The 21,143-nt window shown below is 41.1% G+C and overlaps 1 protein-coding gene across 8 annotated transcripts in view; it reads right to left on the bottom strand.

The window, feature by feature from the left end:
• The window catches only part of C1H9orf85 (chromosome 1 C9orf85 homolog), a 284,217-nt gene extending 263,433 nt beyond the window's left edge, over positions 1 to 20,784 (bottom strand). For all 8 annotated transcript variants that reach the window (XR_011967532.1, XR_011967531.1, XR_011967533.1 and 5 more), the window contains exon 1: positions 20,418 to 20,784. Coding sequence is in view for 4 of the 8 variants with exons in the window: in XM_072611530.1 (XP_072467631.1) it covers positions 20,418 to 20,678 (261 nt within the window). In the remaining 4 variants the exon portion in view is untranslated. The remainder of the gene's footprint in view (positions 1 to 20,417) is intronic.
• Between the last annotated feature and the right edge of the window lie 359 nt (positions 20,785 to 21,143).

Here is a 21,143-nt window from a genome sequence, read left to right as displayed (position 1 = left end):
TCTCACCTCCCCTCTTTATCCCTCCACTAATAGTCTTTTGCTTGCCTCTTTTATGAGAGATAATTTGCCCCATTCCATTTCTCCCTTTCTCCTCCCAATATATTTCTCTCTCACTGCTTGATTTCATTTTTTTAAGATAGGATCCCATCCTCTTCAATTCATTCTGTGCACTCTGTCTCTATGTGTGTGTGCATGTCCGTGTGCATGTGTGTGTGTGTGTAATCCCACCCGGTACCCAGATACTGAATAGTTTCAAGAGTTACAAATATTGTCATTCCATGTAGGAATGTAAACAGTTCAACTTTAGTAAAGTCCCTTATGACTTCTCTTTGCTATTTACTTTTTCATGCTTCTCTTCATTCTTGTGTTTGAAAGTCAAATTTTCTTTTCAGCTCTGGTCTTTTCATCAAGAATGCTTGAAAGTTCTCTATTTCATTCAAAGACCATTTTTTCCCCTGAAGTATTATACTCAGTTTTGCTGGGTAGGTGATTCTTGGTTTTAGTCCTAGTTCCTTTGACTTCTGGAATATCCTATTCCACGCCCTTCGATCCCTTAATATAGAAGCTGCTAGATCTTGTGTTATCCTGATTGTATTTCCACAATACTTGAATTGTTTCTTTCTAGCTGCTTGCAATATTTTCTCCTTGACCTGGGAACTCTGGAATTTGGCCACAATGTTCCTTTTTGGATCTCTTTCAGGTGGTGATCTGTGGATTCCTTGAAGACTTATTTTGCCCTCTGGTTCTAGAATCTCAGGGCAGTTTTCCTTGATAATTTCATGAAAGATGATGTCTAGGCTCTTTTTTTGATCATGGCTTTCAGGCAGTCCCATAATTTTTAAATTGTCTCTCCTGGATCTATTTTCCAGATCAGCTGTTTTTCCAATGAGATATTTCACATTATCTTCCATTTTTTCATTCTTTTGGTTTTGTTTTGTGATTTCTTGGTTTCTCATAAAGTCATTAGCCTCCATCTGTTCCATTCTAATTTTGAAAGAACTATTTTCTTCAGTGAGTTTTTGAACCTCCTTTTCCATTTGGCTAATTCTGCTTTTGAAAGCATTCTTCTCCTCATTGGCTTTTTGAACCTCTTTTGCCAATTGAGTTAGCTTATTTTTCAAGGTGTTATTTTCTTCAGCATTTTTTTGGGTCTACTTTAGCAGGGTGTTTACTTGTTTTTCATGCTTTGCTTGCATGTCACTCATTTCTCTTCCCAGTTTTTCCTTCACCTCTCTAACTTGATTTTCAAAATCCTTTTTGAGCTCTTCCATGGCCTGAGCCCATTGAGTGGGCTGGGATACAGAAGCCTTGACTTCTGTGTCATTCCCTGATGGTAAGCATTGTTCTTCCTCATCAGAAAGGAAGGGAGGAAATGCCTGTTCACCAAGAAAGTAACCTTCTATAGTCTTTTTTTTTTTCCCTTTTCTAGGCATTTTCCCAGCCAGTGACTTGACTTCTGAGTGTCCTCTCCACCCCCACCTCGCCTCCTGATCCTCCCAGCCAGCACTTGGGGTCTGAGATTCAAATGCTGCTTCCCAGCCTCAGGGCTTTGGGCGGGGGCAGGGCTGCTATTCAGTTTGAGATTAAGTTCAGGTGCTCAGGTCAGGGCAGGGCCGCCTCATGGGCTCAGTTCCCTCAGGGGGTTTACGCAGAGAGCTTCAACAATGGATCTGAGCTCCTGCCTGCTTGGGGAGCCCTGGTCTGCTCCTGCCTCCACTGCTGCCTCCCGAGGGGGCCTGAGTTATGAGGGCACCCCACACCCTTCTCAACCCGCCGAAGAGACCCTCTCACCGACCCTTGTCACCTGTGGGTGGGGGACCCACACGGCCGCTGAAGATCCTGTCCCTGAAGCCTGCTCGGATCCGCTCCTTTCTGCGCTGCGCAGCTGAGGCAGGGTTGGGCTCTGCTCTGGGTCTGGGGCGCGAGGGACCTTTTGCGAGAGGTTTTCAGGCTCTCTGGAGCAGAAATCTCCAGAGATTGTTCTGTAGCTTCTGCTGCTCCAGAATTCGCCGGTGGTTCTTTTTTTACAGATATTTTATGGGCAGTGGGTTCGGAGGTAGCGTATGTGCGTCTTTCTACTCCGCCATCTTGGCTCTGCCCCCCGAGAAAAGAATCTTGAAGGAAAAGGATCCTGACAAGCAGAGCAAAAGAAAGCAATGCATTTCAGGCATGAGAGATAGCTTAGGAGAACAACTAGGAGGACGGGAGATGACTACTTGTCCAGTTTAAGTGGAACATGGAGTATATGAAGGCGTATGATAGGATGTAAAGCTTGAAAGGCAGGCTGGAGACAGACTGTTGAGGGATCTTCAATGCTAGGTAGACAAAGGTTGGAGACAACAAAGAGAATGAATAAAAGGGCAAACTCCTAGAGGAGAGATAAAGAGCAAGGGTAGACATACTGGCTTTAGCCAGAAGGCTCAACTCTTCCTCAGGCACAGAAGCAAAGAAGGAGAGAGGTTCTGAGATACAGAATGAGCAGTACTGTCCTCTGCTGATAAAGAAGAGGGAACAGATAACACATCAGCCTGGCAGAGATTTACGGGGAGTGGAACAGAGAGTCAGTAAAAGGAGAATAAAAGAACTGTTATTCAGTCTGTGTTCAGTAGTGACCCCATTTAGGATTTTCCTGACAAAGTACAGGAGTGTTTTGCCATTTCCTTTTCCAGAATTTTACAGATGAGGAAACTTAGGCAAACAGGATGGAGTGATTTACCCAGGATAACAAAGCTAGAAAGTATCTGACACCAGATTTGAAGTCAGGAAGAGGACTGACTCCAGATCTGGCACTTTACCCACTGTGCCACCCCGATGCCAAAGAAAGGATTATCATGAAGTAATGAAGGGTCAGTTAAAAACTGACAACACTGAGCAGTGGCAAATGCAGTCACTGAATATCCAAACAGCTTAGCATTTCTCCATTCCTCCACTTAATTCTTTTCTCTTTACTCACACAACCACACCTTTACTCTAGGCCCTCATCACCTTCAGCCTGGACTGTTCCAATAGCTTCCTGTTTGCCCTGCTTCAAATCTCTCCCCACTCCAATACATCCTTTACATTACTGTCAAAGTGATTTTCCTTAAGCACAAATTTGACCACATGACTTTCCTACTTAAGCTCTAGTAGCTTCCTACAGTCTCTAGGATAAAATATGAACTGTTTTTAGCTTTTAAAGCCTATCACAACCTAGCCTCAAACTATCTTTTGAGCCTCATTATGTAACATTCCCATTCTCACACTCTACAATCCAGACAAACTAACCTTCTCTTTACTCCTCATACATGGCACTCCATCTTTCATCTCTGCCTTCAAACTGGTCCTTTCTCTGATCTGGAATGTATTTTCTTCTTGTCACCATTTAAAAGAATTTTTCATTTCCTCTGAATACCACCTTCTACATGCAGACTTTCCTGATCCTCCCAGGTCCAGCTTCACTCTCTTCTTATATTTTAAGGACCTTCTACTTGTTTTACATTTAGTTTGTATATATTTATCCCCAGGAGTTCAAGGATGCCTCCACTGCCCGACTCTATAAAGGTAAAGGAAATAGATTGTCCTGCGACAATCATAGGGTGTTCTCTCTCTTAGTCATTGCTGGTAAAATTCTTGCAAGAGTCCTCCTTAATAGGTTGATCCTTCACCTGGAAAACGGTCATATATTTGAGAGTCAAGGGCCGAGGAACAGTCGATATGGTGTCTGCTGCCCAACAACTCCAGTAGAAATGCCAGGAGCAGAACAGAGGTCTGTACACAACATTTGTACATCTGACCAAAGCCTTTAACACTGTCAGTTGTGAGGGCTTATGGAAAATTGTCAAAATTTGGTTGCCCAGAGAAGTTCATCCATATGTTCATCAATTTCATGATGGCCTGTTTGCCTGGGTTCTGGATAACGGACAATGCTCTCGTGCTTTCCCAGTCACCAATGGAGTGAAACAGGGCTGTGTGCTTGCTCCATATTTTTTAGCATGATGTTTTCAGTTACGTTGACAAATGCTTTCAATGAGGATGAAGGTCAACTACCATACTGATGGTAAGTTCTTCAATTTGAAAAGGCTACAAGCTAAGACCAAAGTGAAGGGAGTGCTGCTGCATGATTTTGTTTGCAGATGATTGTGTACTCAATGTAGCCTCTGAAGCTGAGATGCAACAAAGTATGGATCAATTCTCTGCTGTCTGTGCTAATTTTGGCCTAATAATTAACACCAAGAAAACACAGGTGCTCCATCAGCCACCACCACACCATCCATATGTGGAACCATTGGTTACAACAAATGGAGAAGTTCTCAATGTTGTGGATAAGTTCACTTACCTTGGTAGTGTACTTTCCAGGGATGTACACATTGACAACGAGGTTGATGCACGCATTGCCAGAGCTACCTCAGTTTTTGGGAGGCTCTGAAGAAAAGTTGGGGAGAAAAGAGGTATTAGACTGACTACCAAACTGAAGGTCTACAGTGCTGTTGTGCTGACCTCATTGTTGCATGCCTGTGAAACATGGACAGCCTACCAGCACCGTGCCAGGAAACTGAATCACTTCCATTTGAACTGTCTTTGGAAGATTCTGAAGATCACCTGGCAGGATAAGGTACCAGACCCTGAAGTCCTTGCTTGAGATGAACCGCCAAGTATTCAAACTATGCTTCAGAGAGGACAACTCAGATGGGCTGGCCACGTTGTTCGAATACAAAATGTATGCTTGCCAAAAAGACTATTTTATGGAGAACTCGCATGGAGCACGTGATCACATGGTAGCCAGAAGAAGCGATACAAGGACACTCTCAAGGTCTCTCTCAAGAACTTTGGATTTGACTGTGCAACATGGGAGACACTGATACAGAACCACTTAGCATGGCACGCCCACATGAGAAAAGGTGTTGTGCTCTTTCAACAAAGCAGAATTGAGACAGCACAAAGTAAACACAGAATGCACAAATTTGGGATATCCACCCCAAATATTCTCACAAACTATCTGCGCCCAATCTGTGGCAGAGCATTCCAAGCTCATATTGGTCTGATCAGCCACAGTTGGACACACTGAAATTTCACTTTATCATGGTGATGTCATTTTGGTTCTCTTTGAAGAGGAAGGACAACAACCAACCATTTATTCTCTCTACATTTGCATGTGTACATGTGTTTACCTTGATAGAATGTAAATTCGTCAAGAACAAGGATTTTGTTTTGTTTTTCAAGATATGGGGAACCTGCAGACTCGAGGTCACACATGACTTTCTAGGTCCTCAACTGAGGCCCTTTGACCAAATCCAAACTTGACCACACTTGAGGACCTAGAAGGTCATGTTTGGCCTCGAGGCTGCAGGCTCCCCACGCCTGTTTTTGTCTTATACCAGTAGCATACAGTATAGTGCCTGGCATATAGTAGACAATAAATGCTTGTTGGCTGATCTTCATGAACTAACATATTATTTCAGATAAAGACCAAAGTGGACAGAATTTGGGTGAAATAAAACACTTTGCTCTTAGAAACATACAGAATAAGATGGCACTGGTTTCTTTGGTGGCCCATCACACTGTTAACTCATTAAGAACTTGGGGTAAATGAACAGGACCAGATCTTTGGGCTAGATCCTGTGGAAGACTGGGAAGATAGGAAAATCCAACCTCAGGAATAAAATTTTTAGGTGTGAAATAAGCAGAGTTGGTTTTATTCATATTCTTTGGTTTTAAAAGCTCTTTCCTTTCTTCCCTCTTCCCCAACAAAGAAGAGCTTGCAACTAAAAAAGTGGTTGCTATTCAACCTCATTTACCACCACTTTATTTTATTTTATTTTTAATTTATGGAATAAAACCAGGATTTTTATAACACACTAAAATAAAAAGTTGACTGTTTATAAGACAGGAAAATCTACCATGAACATGCTATTCCTTTCAAATATACAACAAAATTATCATGTAATTAAAAAAATTTTTCCCTCCCCCCATCTCCCCACCAGAGAGATGGTTACCATTAGACACAGATAAGTATATACAGGTAAAATTGTTCTATACATACTTCTATTTATCAGTTCTTTTGCTGGATGCAGATAGTGTCTTTCTTCATATGTCCTTTACAGTTAATTTGGGCATTTATAACAGACACTCAAGGCTGCTCTTAAAACAATACTGCTGTTACTGCACACAATGTTCTTTGGCTTCTGCTCATTTTGCTCTTCATTATTTTGGGCAAGTCTTGTCATGGTTTTCTAAAATCAGTGAGTTCATCATTTCTTACAACACAACCACATACAACTGATGGGCGTCCCTGCATTTCCAGTTCTTTGCCGCCATAAAGAGAACTGCTACAAACATTTTAGAATGTATAGGTCCTTTTCCTTCTTCCCTACTCACCAAGTAGTGGTACATGTAGTTTGACAACTTGGCATAATTCCCTATACCTCTCCAAAATGCTTAAATCATTCTACAATTACACAAACAAATGAAACGATGTCCCAGCTTTTCCATATCTTCTCCAACATTTCTCATTTTCCCCTTCTATCATTTCAGCCAACCTGGCAGGTGTAAAATGATTATCTCAGGGTTTTCATCTCAATTTCTCTCATCAAAAATGATTTACAGAATTTTTTTTTTTGGTCACTACTTTCAAATATAATCACATCCATTCTCCCCTACTCAGGCTAGTTTCCTCTGGATTCTCCCAACAAGCAAAACCTAATCTCATCTTCATGCCTCTGTTCATATGATTGTGCCCTCCCCTTTCCCCTGTCCTATTCTAATGGTATCTATCCTTCAAGATCCAGTGCACCTTCCATCATGAAATCTTTCTGCAAGTCCACCAATTAGCTCCAAGAGACCTTAAAACTCATTCAGCCCAACCTCTTCATTTTACAGACAAAGAAATAGACACAAATATTTTTGCCTAAGGCCAAAGAGGTTTTCGGTGGCAGAGAGCACTGAAACCTATGTCCTCTGATTCCAAATACAGTGTGCCCTTTCCAGTGTACATTGCTGCTCCAAGGTATCAGGAATCTAATTGCTCCAGACCTTTTGGATTCCCCTTTCCCTAAATAGTTATATTACTTAAAAAGAAGTAACTAGCTGGCAGAGTAAGTAGAATACTAAACTGAGAGTCAGAAAGCCTTAAGTTCAAATCCTGCCTCAGACACTGCTCAGTTTTTTGAGCCTGGACAAGTTTCTTAACCTCACAGTCTCAGCATTAGACTTTAAATTGGAGTTAATAATAGTAAGCATATTACAGTGTTCCTGTGAGGATCAAATGATAAAGGAAAATGTTTTACAAACCACGAAGGACTGTGTGAAAGCTTATTAGTTAGTATTTGAAGTGCATATTCCTCCTTGTACTGCTCACTCTTGCCGCACGTCTTGCCTCCCCCGTTAGAATATACACTCAAGTGTGGATGCTGTCATATTTACTGCTGCATCCCCCAGTAAACCTAGCAGTGTCGAGCTCATTTTTATGTCAGTCAATAAACCTTTATTAAGATGCTAAACAAACATTGGGTGACTAATTCATGAAGACAGGAAAAAGGGAACCCTAGAACAGCTGCAGGATGACAATTACTCCATGGGAAAGCATGTGGGCTCTTCATTAGGTCCTCTAATCCCTATTCCAGCTGAGTCAGGCGTATCATAGTACAACTGGGCAGTAGTCTCCAAGTAGAGCCTTGAATCTCCAGTGGGCCAGGGTGAGAAGAAACTGTATTTCCTTCCTCTCCAACCATCACTTTGACAACTCCTAGCAGAGACCTTCTTCTGAAATAATTTCCACCCACAGGCTCACTGACCACTTCTCTGAATTAGTGGCTGGCTGTCCCTCCTATTAGTGGAAAGCCCTGACCATGTTTCTCCTTCACTTCATTCCCTTCTCTTGGGCCACCTCCTCTACAACGTCACCAACCACCCATCCTCCTAGCCAGTACCCTTTCCTCCCACTATCCCTCCAAGTCCCCTGAAGCATGCTCAAATCAACTCTTTCACTGTTTGTGAATGGTGTGTCTACTCCATTTATGACCTCGCCCACACTGTATCAGTGGTATGGTTTCTGCACCAAAGTTAGACTTCCTGGCCAATTCCCTGTTGCGCAGTTTTTCTCATTAGAGTGTAAACTCCTTATGAAATGGGGTGTCTGATTCTGTATTTGCAACCCTAGCACTTGAATACACTAGCACATTAAGTGTTTAATAAATGCCATTTCACTGACTGACTGATTTACTCTCACTAAGAAACAACCAAATTCTGGTCTTCTCTCACACCACTATACCTGCTCTCCCCTTCTCTTCACCTCAGATGTATTATTGCACATAACACTCCTCTATACATAACCACATCCTGCCCCCTAATATCACCTTAGGGACGTAGTAAGCATTAGCAGGGAGTGCTGTAGTAGTCAGTGTTAAGAAAGAATTCTACTACATCCTCCTTCTTGTTTGTGGTGAGACAAGATGAACTCACTTTTGGAATCTGCATCTCAGATCTATACCATTCTCCCCTCCAAAACACACTCTTTTAAACTTACCTAGTCCCGCTGAAGGAATTACTATCGAGTTTCTAAGATTTTCAACCTCTTAATCATCCTTGACACTTTTAAAAATTTCTTTTGGACCTGGATCTCCCTATCTCAACTATACTGGAAGTAGAATGGCTACTCTTGGGCCCAATCCCACTAGTAATCATCATGGGAGTTGTGACCTGCTCTACTGACAATTTGGGCTGGTTTGCCTCTCCTTAGCCTGGAAGTCCCAACTCCTTTGTTCACCACACTTGTACTGGTCTTAGTGCACACACCCCCTTGGCTTACTTTACCTTACATTACCTTACTGTGGCTCAGAGCTCCTGAGTTCCTCCAGACTCAGCCTCACCTGGTACAGCGATAGGCATGTGCCACCACACCCAACAAACATTCTTGACTTCTTACTCAATTCAAACTATTGTTTTCAAAGTTCCTAATGTTCTCTTAATTGAAAAATCTGATGGTCTCTTCTTCTCAATCCTCATCCTTCTTTCCCTGACTTTAACACTAGTGATCAGGCTCTCCTCTGAGATACTGAGATCTTTTCAGTATGAATATGATGTGCTTATCACCTGGATTCTCTACTTTTTATTTTATTTTTACTCATTCTGAACTGAAATCTAGATTTTAAAAAAAGGACATTTCCATATACACAGCGAACATAAAAAGAAGATTCACTACAAAACCACATGGTTTTATAAACACTGTTTACTTATTCAAAAAAAAGTTATTTAAGTACTACACATAGTTTTCAGAGTTATTCTGCTTTTTATACTTCCTTCTAAACTTTCTTTTATTCTCTGCTGTGCACCTTTTATATTTTTCCCTCCCTCCCCATTCTGTCCTAGAGATGGCTACCATTCCACAGGGGTGTGAGTGTGTGTGTGTGTGTGTGTGTGTGTGTGTGTGTGTGTGTGTGTGTGTGCGCAGAACCATACTATACATACTGCTGTTTATCAGTTCTCTCTCTGGAGGCAGATACCATCTCCCTACCATCTGTCCTTTGTAGTTGATGTGAGCATTTATAATACTCAAAAGAAGCTACTTGCTCAAAGATGTTCTTAAAACAATATTGCTGTTATTATATACACTGTTCTCTGGATTCTGCTCATTTCACTCATTTCATACAAGTCTTCCCATGCTTGTCTAAAATCAGCAAGTTCATCATTTCTCATGGCACGGTATTATTATTCCATCACAATCACATTGTTTAGTCATTCCCCAAATGACAGGCATCTCTGTAATTTTCAGTTCTTTGCCACCACAGAGAATTGATTACACACACATACATATATGTATTTAGAACAAATAGGTTCTTTTCCTTTTCTCCCAATCACCATGGGAAAGAGACTAATAGTGGTATGTATTACTGAGTCAAAGGGTGTAACTCTGGACATAATACCAGATTGTTCTCCAAAACGGGTGGATCAGCTCACAAGTTCACCAACAATGAATTAGTGTCCCCATTTTTCCACATCCCCTCCAACATTTGTCGCTTTCCTCTTCTATATTTTCAAGTGTTTTTAATTTGCATCCTTTAAAAGGAGTCTTGTAACCTGTTTAAAATTTTCTCCCAAATGAAGAGTTTCCTTGGGCTTTTTCAGTTAATCAGTCAACAAGCATTTACTAAAAGCTGACTAGGTGCCAGGCAATATTCTAAGTTCTGGGAATACAGATACAAGCACAAAGAAAGATGGTCTCTGTCCTCAACGAGTTGACTTACATTGCGGTACAGAAGACAAATTTGAAAGGAAACTGAAAAAAGAGGCAGGGAAAGGAAGAAGGCTCTCTGTTTGGGGGCATGAAGGACAAGTCCAGAGGTGTGTATATCCCTGGAGGGCTATGAGATGATGGGCCTGGATGCCCTCCTTAAGTGAAGGCTCTGGGAGGAGCCCAGGGGCAGAGGGCATTTCTGAAGTGTGAGTTCCAGAGCTGAGGTGACCTTCCAGGAAGAAGAGGTTTCTGGGACAAGTCTGGAAGACAGCAGCCTCTTGTTTAAACAAAAAATTGAAACACAATACTGGATTAGTTTGTCAGAAATGACTGACATAAGGAAATAATGAAATTTACTAGCCAAATTTTAGCAAAAATCTTGCTGGAGGATGAGAGAGCAGTCCGAAGGCTACTCTAAGAATTCAAGCAAAAAGTAAAAAGGCCAGAACAGGGGTTGCAGCAATATAGGTGGAGAGAAGAGATATGTGATAGATGTTATAAAGGGAGAAGTGACAAGGTTTGGCAACAGATTAGCTATGTGGGATAAGTGAAAGTCAAGAATCAAAGATGACACAGGATATAGATCTAAGGGATCAGGATGGTGTATATCTTGTTTATATACACTTATTTGTATGGTGTCTTCTCCCATTTAAGACCAGGGATTGTTTATGCCTTTCTTTTTATCCCCAAGCTTACCACAGTGCCTTCACTTAATAAATGCTTGCTGCTGGACTAAGTAGGAGGATGGTGATGATCTCAACAGTGACAGGGAAATTCAAAAGAGGGATTGAAGGGAAAGACAATGGGTTCTGTTTTGGACATACTGGGATTAAAATACCCCAGGAATGGCCAATTTGAAATGATCAAAAGGTGATAAGGGCTAGAATTCAAGAGAGATTAAGGTTATATACATACATACATATGTATATACATATGTGTGTGTATATATGTATATGTGCATATATTTAATCATCTGCAAAAAAGATCACTGAATCTGGGGAGCCAAAGAGATCAGCAAGTGACAGGGTATACAGCAAAAAGAGAAGGGGATCCAGGGCAGAGTCTTGGCTGACATTTATAGTTAAGAGGGCATGACATGAATGAAGAACCTGAAAAGGAAACTGAGCAGTCAAAGAGACAGGAGGAGAACCAGGAGACAGCAGTATCACAAAAACCCAGGAAGATGAGGGCATCCAGAAGGAAAGAAGAGCAAAATCCAGAAGGGGCAAACTGTACAAAGAGGTGGGCATTAGGAGGCAAGCCAAGATGGCAGAGCAAAGGCAGGTACTCACTGGGGCTCTACCCCAAACCCTTCCAAATACCTTTTAAAAATGACCCTAAACAAATTCTATGAAGGGAATTAATGAAAAATGCAAAGATGTAGAACATTGAAAATAAAAAAGAAAAGAAAAGAAAGAAAGAAAAATAAAAATGCAAAGAAAGGTGGCCTAGACATACCAGATCTTAAACTGTATTATAAACCAGCAATCATCAAAACCACTTGGTACTGGCTAAGAAATAGAGTGATTGATCTGTGGAATAGGTTAGGTACACAATACACAGTAGTCAATGACTACAGTAATCTACTATTTGATAAACACAAGGACCTCAGCTTCACATTAAGAATGCACTATTTGACAAAAACTGCTGGGAAAACTGGAAAATAGTATGGCAGAAATAGGACACAGACCAACATCTTATACTGTATGCCAAAGTAAAGTAAAAATGGGTACATGATGTAGATATAAAGGCTGATATTATAAGCAAGCTGGAAGAACAAGGAATAGTGCCATTTATGGAGAACGGAAGAATTTATAACCAAACAAGAGATAGAGAACATTATGAAGTGCAAAATGGATAATTTTGATTACATTAAATTGGAAAGTTTTTGCACAAACAAAGCCAAAACAACCAAGATTAGGAGGGAAACAAAACTGTGAAAGAATTTTTTACAACCAGTATCTCTGATAAAGGCCTCATTTCTAAAATACATAGAGAAGTTCATCAGACTTACAATACAAGTCATTCCCCAGTTGATAAATGGTCAAAGGATATGAACAGGCAGTTTTCAGAGGAAGAAATTAAAGCTATCTATAATCGTATGAAAAAATGCTCTAAATCTCTATTGATTAGAGAAATGCAAATCAAAACAACTCTGAGGAACCACCTCACACCTATCAGATTGGCTAATATGACAAAACAGGAAAATTACAAATGCTGGAGAAGATGTGGGAAAACTGTAGCACTAATGCATTGTTGGTGAAGTTGCAAATTGACCCAACCAGTCTGGATTAGAAAAATACTCAAAGAGCTATAAAAATGTGTATACCCTTTGATCTAGCAATCACTACTAGGTCTGTACCCCAAAGAGATAATAAAAAAAAAAGAGAAAAGGACCCACATGTACAAAAATATAGCAGTGCTTTTTGTGGTGGCCAAGAACTGGAAATTGAGGGGATGACTATCAACTGAGGAATGTCTGAACAAGTTGTGGTATATGAATGTAACGGAATACTATTGTGCTATAAGAAATGACGAGCAGGCAGACTTCAGAAAAATCTGAAAAGACTTACATAAACTGATGCTGAGTGGAATGAGCAGAAACGAGAATATTATAAAGAAATTACAGAGCAGCAGAACCCACAAAAGGACAGAATGAAACAAATTTCCACCCCAAGACAACTTGGAAAGTCAGCCTGAAAGGTCTGTGGTACCAGGGTGAGAGAGGAGCATAGTCTAGCACAGACTGCACCAGCAGAGCTCTGGCCCCCGCTAACCAGGAGCAGGCCTTGACAGTAACTGAATCAACACTGGCTGCTTCTGGAGCTCTAACAGCACAAAGGAGTCAGAAGGAGATTACAGAGCGCTGAGGCAAGACTATGCTGTTTTGGATTTGGGTGGCAGTCCCAGGGAGAGGGGAAGCATTAGCATAGCAGATGCTTACAGCCACAATTGGGGTTAGCAGTGCAGGACAGAAAAGAGTGCTTGTAGTCACTCACAAGCCAGAGCACAGGCCAGGAAAGTAATAAACACCTCTCCTTAGATTATACCAACTTGAAAGAACTAAAAATTTACAGGTCCCTAGAATTATCTCTGAAAACAGCTGCACAAAACACCTGAAGCTTGGGACAATGCAGCGTCCAGTCCAGAAGCAGAGCCCCACTGTAACAAAGAATTAAAAGTCAAGTAACAGGCTCAGAAAATGAGCAAACAATGGAAAAAAACTCTGAGAACACACACTTAGAAAAAGACAACAAATTCAAAGCTCCTACATCCAAAGCCTCCAAGAAAAATAAAAATTGGTCTCAGGCCACAGAAGAGTTCAAAAAATGATTTTGAAAATAAAGTAAAAGAGGTACTAGAAAAAATGGGAAGAGAAATGAGAGACAAGAAAAACATGAAAAATAAGACAACAACTTGGTAAAGGAAGCACCAAAAAACACTGATAAAAATAACAGCTTAAAAACAGACTAGACCAAATGGTAAAAGAGGTCCAAAAAGCCAAAGAGCAGAAGAATGCCTTAAAATGCAGAAGTGGCCAAATGGAAAAGGAGGTACAAAAGCTCACTGAAAAAATAATTCCTTAAAAATTAGAATGGAGCAAATGGAAGCTAATGACTTTATAAGAAATCAAGAAACAACAAAACCAAAAGAACGAAAAAATAGAAGTCAATATGAAATTGGTTGGCCCAGATGACAGATATACATTCTATCACTAAGCATGTATCCTGCCTTCAGAGCCCCGTAGAATCTAACTATGCTTGTGCTCTGCTGCCATGGCTTTTGTCAGTCCAGCTTCCCCTCCATTCATCAATGAGGAATCAAAGTAATATTCTAGTAAGAATTTGATTTCACCACAAAAAGTTTAAATTAAAGTAAGAAACATGATTATAGTCAGAGAACATGGAAGGTTCTGTCAAGTACCATCTATGTAATTATGAATCAGTCACTTAACCTCTTTGGATTTCCATTCCCTCATCTGTCAAATGAGGAAAACCAGAGGACCTCTAAGGTTCCTTCCTATTTTACAAATACAGCCTTGCGATTTTAATACACATACTTAGCTATTCTGTCAAAATAGAAGCTCCTTGAGGGCAAGGACTGCTCTTCATTTTGTCCTCCTGTCCATAGCACTCAGCACAGATGATTGAGCTACACTGACATAAAAGTAAAATAATCACACAGCTTCCTATTCTCCAGAGACTGAATGATTCTAAGACTAGCATACAGATTCACAGAATTGGAGAACTGTAAAGGACCTCAGTGACCATCTAATCCAACCCATCCAAGAATCCCCACTATGACATGCCCAGAAAATGGTCATCCAGGTTGTATTTGAACCGCTCCAATGAAGAGGCTCTTCTCTCCATTATACTCTTGGACAGCTGTCACTGTAGAGAAGTTTTTCCTGACATCACACCTCAGACTTCTACTAACCGTTCTTGATCTTAACCTCTGGGATCTCAGAGCATAAGCCTAATTCCTTTTCTAGAGCAGAGTCCTTCAAATACCCTTCTGGGAACTCACAAAATAAATCACATCCCTCTTCTACAAGAAAGTCCTTCAAATATCCCTCTGGGATCTCAGAAGAAATCTAATCTCTCTATAGGGCAGGCCCCTTCAAACATCTGAAGATGCTATTTCTAAATTTGCTTGGAGTACAGCATGAATATAGGATTACCATATTCTACTTTCAGTCAAATCAATGGTAACTGTGGCATCATACATTACAATATCCTGTTGGAAAAAAAGAAAAATACACATTCAGTGTTCAAACACTTCTACTGTGAAATAAAAAATATTGCCCCAACCGATGACCCGAATAATATCTGGATAATTTCAAAATAAACCCTTTAGCCAGCTGACAGCCACACTAAATATGTATTAGCACTTAAGTCTTCAAAGGACAACTAAGCATTTAAAATAATCCCTAGCTTAAATCAGTATATTAAATCCAGGGTGCTGTGAACAGCTTCTAAGAAATTCTAGAAATTACTGTTACAAAATTACTTCAGCTTTATTGTATATGATCAGTATAACACTTTCATAAATGAAATTCTAATATTGATGAGTCAGATAAGAGAGGGACCAGCTCTAGTTCAAATGATAATGGAGGAGGCATATCTGAACTGAACTTAGAAGGTTAATATCTTAGGATCAATCAGACATGATTTAGTATAAAGTCTCAACAGTATGGGTTAAGAATATGAAAGCAAAAACCATATAGATAATTTTGGGGGGAAAAGCCAAGAGAATTTAAAAATATCACATGGGTTGTAAGGTCCTAAACATTTTTAACTTAAAAGATTCCTCAAAGTAACTTTTCAAGCTTCTACTTTCTTCTAAGTCAGACAATTTAACATTACTGAATTTTAATTCCTAATTTAGGAAAGTCACAAAACAAATTTGATCAATTAAATTATCCCTTTAAGCAAAATGTCTTAACTGCTATGACACTATCTATATAGCTGCAAATAAGAACTATATACAAAATAATTCATAATACAAGACAGTATATGATAGGAGGTAAATGTGGTTAGAAGTGATTAAAGAAGGTTTTATGCAGAAGTCTTGTGGCTTCTAATCATCCTTTTTATCTCAATTTCATTCTTCCGCAGAAGTCATCAAGGTCCAGAGAAGTAACTGGAGACCAGCAATGGGATGATGGAGTAGTAGGTTGCTCTGAGGAAAATAAGGGTGTCTGTACACCTACTTGCGGGCTATGGTCCTAAGACACTAAGACAAAAAGTCACAAGAAACATACATTGCGGCCAACACCTGACAGCCTTGAGGTTCCCTCACTTTTAGGAATATTGTGCCACTTTGAACTTCTGTGGCTTCTCTGGTGATCTGGACCTTGCCCCTAAAAGCAGCACTGATAAATGAGGAAGGGCATACAGAGATTCAAGGAGGAGCAAAGAGACTTCCATCTGGTGGATATCCCAGGATACTTTGAATTTCATCTCAAAGCACTGTTCAATTAAATAGGTATCTCTATATAATGTAAAGTTATAATTTTTCCATTTTCATTATAATGTAATCAACTAAATGGATGTTAATTAAGCTACAATAAGTGTGATGTCATGCACTTGGGAGTCAGAAAGACCTGGGTTCAAAGTCCATCTCAAATATTTATTAGCTATTTATGTGCCTCAATTTCATCAATCATAAAATGAACAGGTTGGTTGCAATGGTCTTTGAGGTCTATAATCAAATGCTAAATTATAAGTAAACCAAATGTGACATTTCTAATGTATAAAATTGCTAAAATAACGAACTAAAAGTGTTTTCTAGAAACAAAAGTCTATGGTTAAGAAATTTTCAAGTCATAGTACATCCTTGTTACTGAAGTTAAGATACTGTAGACAGGGTACAGTCATATATTTTAAATATTCAAACAAAGGTAGAAGACAGAAATAAAGTTCTGGGAGCTGTGACTAATAAAGTCAAAAATCTCTAAGTATGCTAAGAATTATTTTGGTGTGAGAATGGAGAAAAGAGGAACAGCTGATGGTAAAACTAAAAACCTAGAGTCAGGAAAGTGATAATAAGTGAACACTTGTATAAAAATTAAAATTCAAAAACATAATGCTGTTATTATACTAGGGTACCCAGATTTCAGTTAGTATGGGTGGCAATCATTTTAACCCCTTCCTTATCAAAAGGGCTCAACTCAGTCCAACAAGGATTATTTTATCATGGGAATGTATTTTCTCTTTAGCAATAGAATAAGAAAATGTTACTAACTTTATGAACATTCCAATCAATTAACAAATATTTATTAAGCATTCACTACACTGTAAGCACTATTATAAACACTGGGGATTAAAAAAACAAAATGCAAAAAGTTCATGCTCTCAAGCGGTGTACATTCTAAGGCGGAAAGGAAGTATGTGTGTATGTGTGTCTAGACACACACACACACACCTAAAACATCCGCTTTAAAGGCAACTCTGTCAGAAGACAAAAGAAGTACATTGTCCTTTCCTTCCAAAAATCACTCAGGGAGGGGGAAAGAAACCAATGACTATGAGAGAACAGTTAGTTCGTTCATTATAGTAGTGTTTAAGATAACAATTTATTAAATGAAATGAAATTAAAATGCACATGTTCAAATATGCCTTCATGGCTCTAATAAGATTTTCTGAGTGGTCCCAGCTACTTTTTTTTCATTTATGCATCTATTATCTATACCAAGGGCATCCTATACCTCCTTCACAAGATCAACATACAGCTTTCCTTGAAACTGCAGTGTATTCATATGCCTTGCCAAGTGGTCACCCACTCAACTAGACCTTAATTGTAGCCCAAGAAAACAGAGCTCTTGAGTAACTCAGTCTTAAGTTTCTGTTCAATATTCAGCAACATTTCCTCCATCAGAAAATCTAAGATTAGATGGGGTATGGAAGTTAAGTAATGGAGGTATAGGAAAGCGGTCCCAAACTAGGTACATAGGACAGCAGTTTGGCAAACAGCCTACAAGTGGATTTTATGGATGTACCAGTGGCCTCATCCCCAAGACAAGTTTCCTTGATTCATGGAATAGGGCCCTGGAATCCCACGGAATAGGAATATGCAGATTATTCACAGTTTAACCAGCGGGCTCCACATCACTGACTTGAAGAATTCAAAGTTGACTAAACATAAAAATATGAGATTTTCACAAAAGAATCTGAGATTTTGCATAATTATGAGTCCGCATAAATATTCTGCATAATCTCTCAGATTTTTACATTTGCAAAATATTTTGTTTATTGTGTGACAATCAATAACCATTTCCAACCAAAGATAAAGTCAAATATTTCCTCCTAGAATTGAGATACTCACCGATATAAATGGAGATACAAACACACACACACACACACACCATACAGATATATGCCTACACAAGTAAACACACACAATTTTCCTGTCAAGTTTTGATCAGGCATATATCAGGTCACATTATTATTACTGACTTCAGTTTGAAAAAATGGATTTATAATGCTTCTTGACAAAGATGTATTTTAATATACGCATCCTCCAGAAGACCTATCCAATATTTATTTATCAATACCACCTCATTCCAGAATCATAGGAACTTCAAAGTTGCTGTATTCAATTCTATTTTTGCCACTCTTGATTTTTTCATTTTCAACTAGTTTGTCTCATAAATTTTCACCAATTTATTGTAAAAGATCTAAAAAACTGAACTACCAATCACTCTGAAATCATTGCCTATGTTTATTTAAATAGCAACATAAATAACTTTTGTTGTAACTGCTGTCAAGGAATCGAGTAGATTTCACAGTTATCAGCCTACATGTTACTTATAATAGTCTTTTTAAACTGACCAATACCTACAAGTGGTACAAAGAGTTGAAGAAGGTTACAAGTCAAACAGGGAGCTCCAGAATGGAAGGAAAAGAAAATATAACCCCTTTACTCCTGACCAATTAACCACAGATCAAGAATCACCAAGAATAAAGTGAAATGGAAAAGAACGAAGTGCAGGAATTAGAAGGAACTTTATAGAATATTTGTTTCAACTTCCTTAATTGACAGAAAAAGGAACTGAGGTCCGGGGTAATAAATGACCTCATCATAATCAGAGTCCTCATAATTCATAGCACTACAGGACCCTCAGGTTTATAAAGCCATTGCCACACAGTCCTGTGGGGGGCACTGAGGCTAAGGTAAACCAAGAGAGGGCTAGGTCTCTCTTTTTCCCCAACACCATCTGGACCATTTTCTTCTCTCCTGTCTTGCCATCATCTCCACTTCATCCCAACTAAAACTGTGTACTCGGGCCCTGGACATGCTGATTTCTGATACTTCGGCCTAAAGTTCTTTGGATCCAGGCCTCCACAACACTTCCAGGGCACTTCCAGGTCACTCCGAGGCAAATGTACTTTGTATGTATGGTTTTCACCTGTTAGAATGTAAGTTTCTGGAGGGCAGGGACCATCCTGCAACAAATCCCCTTAATAAAAAGATAATAAAATAATAAAAGAATTTGTTCTGTGAAGTTTGGATTCAGTCAAAAGGCCGAAGGTTCCCCATTCCTGTCTCAATCTTAACCCTCTATCCCATTCCCTCCTGACTCCTTCAGGACTTTGCTAAGCAGTCATCACTTTTCTCTCCCTCACTTTCAATTTATCCCAAAAGGAACAAGTTGCTATACTCTCTAATAACCCCTAAGGCTCACTAGGGAGGGGGGGAAGGGTCAACTCTCAATTTGTTAATAAGCTTATAATGGTCTATAGAGATTCCTGGAAGAAGGTGGTATTCTCTTGAGAAAGGTTTATGGACTGGTGTTTTGTTTGGTTTGGTTTGGGGGTTTTTTGGAGGAAGGAATTAGAGTACTCAATCCCAGGACGGCTTGGGGAAAGACAAGGCTCAAAAGAGAAGCGGTTGGTGTCTATAGACCAGGGTGTTCTTTATCCATTTTTTAAAGTCAACTTTAACACATGTTGACCCATTCAGACGCTTCCTGGGGAAACCCTGAGTGGAAAGTCATTTAAACTCCCCGGGCCTGAGTTTCCTCCTTGCCTTAGACAGCTCGTGAAGCCGGCAGAACACTCTCCGAGAGGTGACAAACATCTGTCATTAGAACAACAGAACGCACAGTCCAGCTCAATTCAACATTTATTAAGCACCGACTTCGGTGCAAGCCACAGTGCTACATACAAAGGATACAAAGTAACACAAGGAAAGAACGCCAGTCCTCCAGAGTTACAATGAATGAGACAGCTGGCCCTTAAGGCTTGCCAAGAATTTGAGACATTTCTAATCTGATCCTCACCACGACCCGGAGAGGCAGGTGCTATTATTATCCCCATTTTACAGATTAGGAAAGCGCGGCAAAGAGGTCAAGTGACTCGTGCAAGGTCGCCCGGCCTTCAGGGATCCTGGGGCAAAGGACTCCGGGGGGCCGCGGCTCTGTCTTAGGCAAACTCTCCCGCAACCCAGTGCAGAGTCCTTGGGACCACTGCCACGGCAGGGCGGAGCCATGGGGGCTTGGGACTGGATCATCTACTTCCGACCCGGGTGGGGGGGGGGTTATTAAGGGGTGAGTCGCCGGCCTGAGGCTCCCCGCCGCCAGGCCGAGCCTCCAGAGCCCACGTGCTCGGCCTCCCTCTCTCCAGTCCCACGCTGCCCCGGGATGCCCGCCCCGCTCCTCCGCGTCGGACTCTCCTCCGCAGCGCTCCGTCCTGACGAGGACCCCTACCTTGGTCCGAACACTGCTATCGAACTTGTCATTTCTGAAGCTGAAAGCGTTCTGGTGCCTCTGCGACCTCGTGCGGGTCACGTTCCCCTTCTGGGAGCTCATCTCGGCAGCTGCAGGCTTCGGGGGTCTTGGGGACCGAGGGGAGCCCCACCCCCAAAAACAGGCTCCCGAGGATTTGGCCAGAAGGAGCTGCGTCTGCGAGGCGGACACGCGGAGTTCGCGGCAACTGCGGGGCTGACCCGGAAGGAAGCGCTTCTGCATTTCCTCCCCGTCCACGTGACTCCCGGGACGGGAGAGGGGAAAAGGTCCAGAGAGAAACTCCCCAGTCCCTTAGCAACACCCAGTGCACTAGCACCCACCTCTCCACGAGGACGAACCCCACCCCCACCCCCCCGCCTCTGTGTGTGTCTCTCTCTCCCCCCCCAATCCCCTAAGACCGGTCCCGCTTTCTTCGAAAGGGGAATCGTCCCATTGGCCCGCCAGCAGGCGTCTATCAAAGCGAAGGGGCCCGCAACGGCCGCTCTGATTGGCTCAGCTTTTCCGCAATCCCCGCCTCTTGCCGTCACCGCTCAGCCGCTCCGGAGGCCCCCTGCGCGGCTCGCTCAGCTGGGCGGCTCCTGATTGGCGGGAGCCCAGAGACAGGATGGGTCGCTCCGCCCCCGCGCAGACTGAAGCCCGAGTTGTGTGGGACCCGGGCCATCAGTCAGTCGGCGTCTTAACTCCGGC

Source organism: Notamacropus eugenii, chromosome 1 (assembly GCF_028372415.1).
Source record: "Notamacropus eugenii isolate mMacEug1 chromosome 1, mMacEug1.pri_v2, whole genome shotgun sequence".
In the NCBI taxonomy this organism is placed as follows: Eukaryota; Metazoa; Chordata; class Mammalia; order Diprotodontia; family Macropodidae; genus Notamacropus; species Notamacropus eugenii.
Note: the sequence above shows the minus strand (reverse complement) of the source record. Positions and strands in the feature narration are given on the sequence as shown.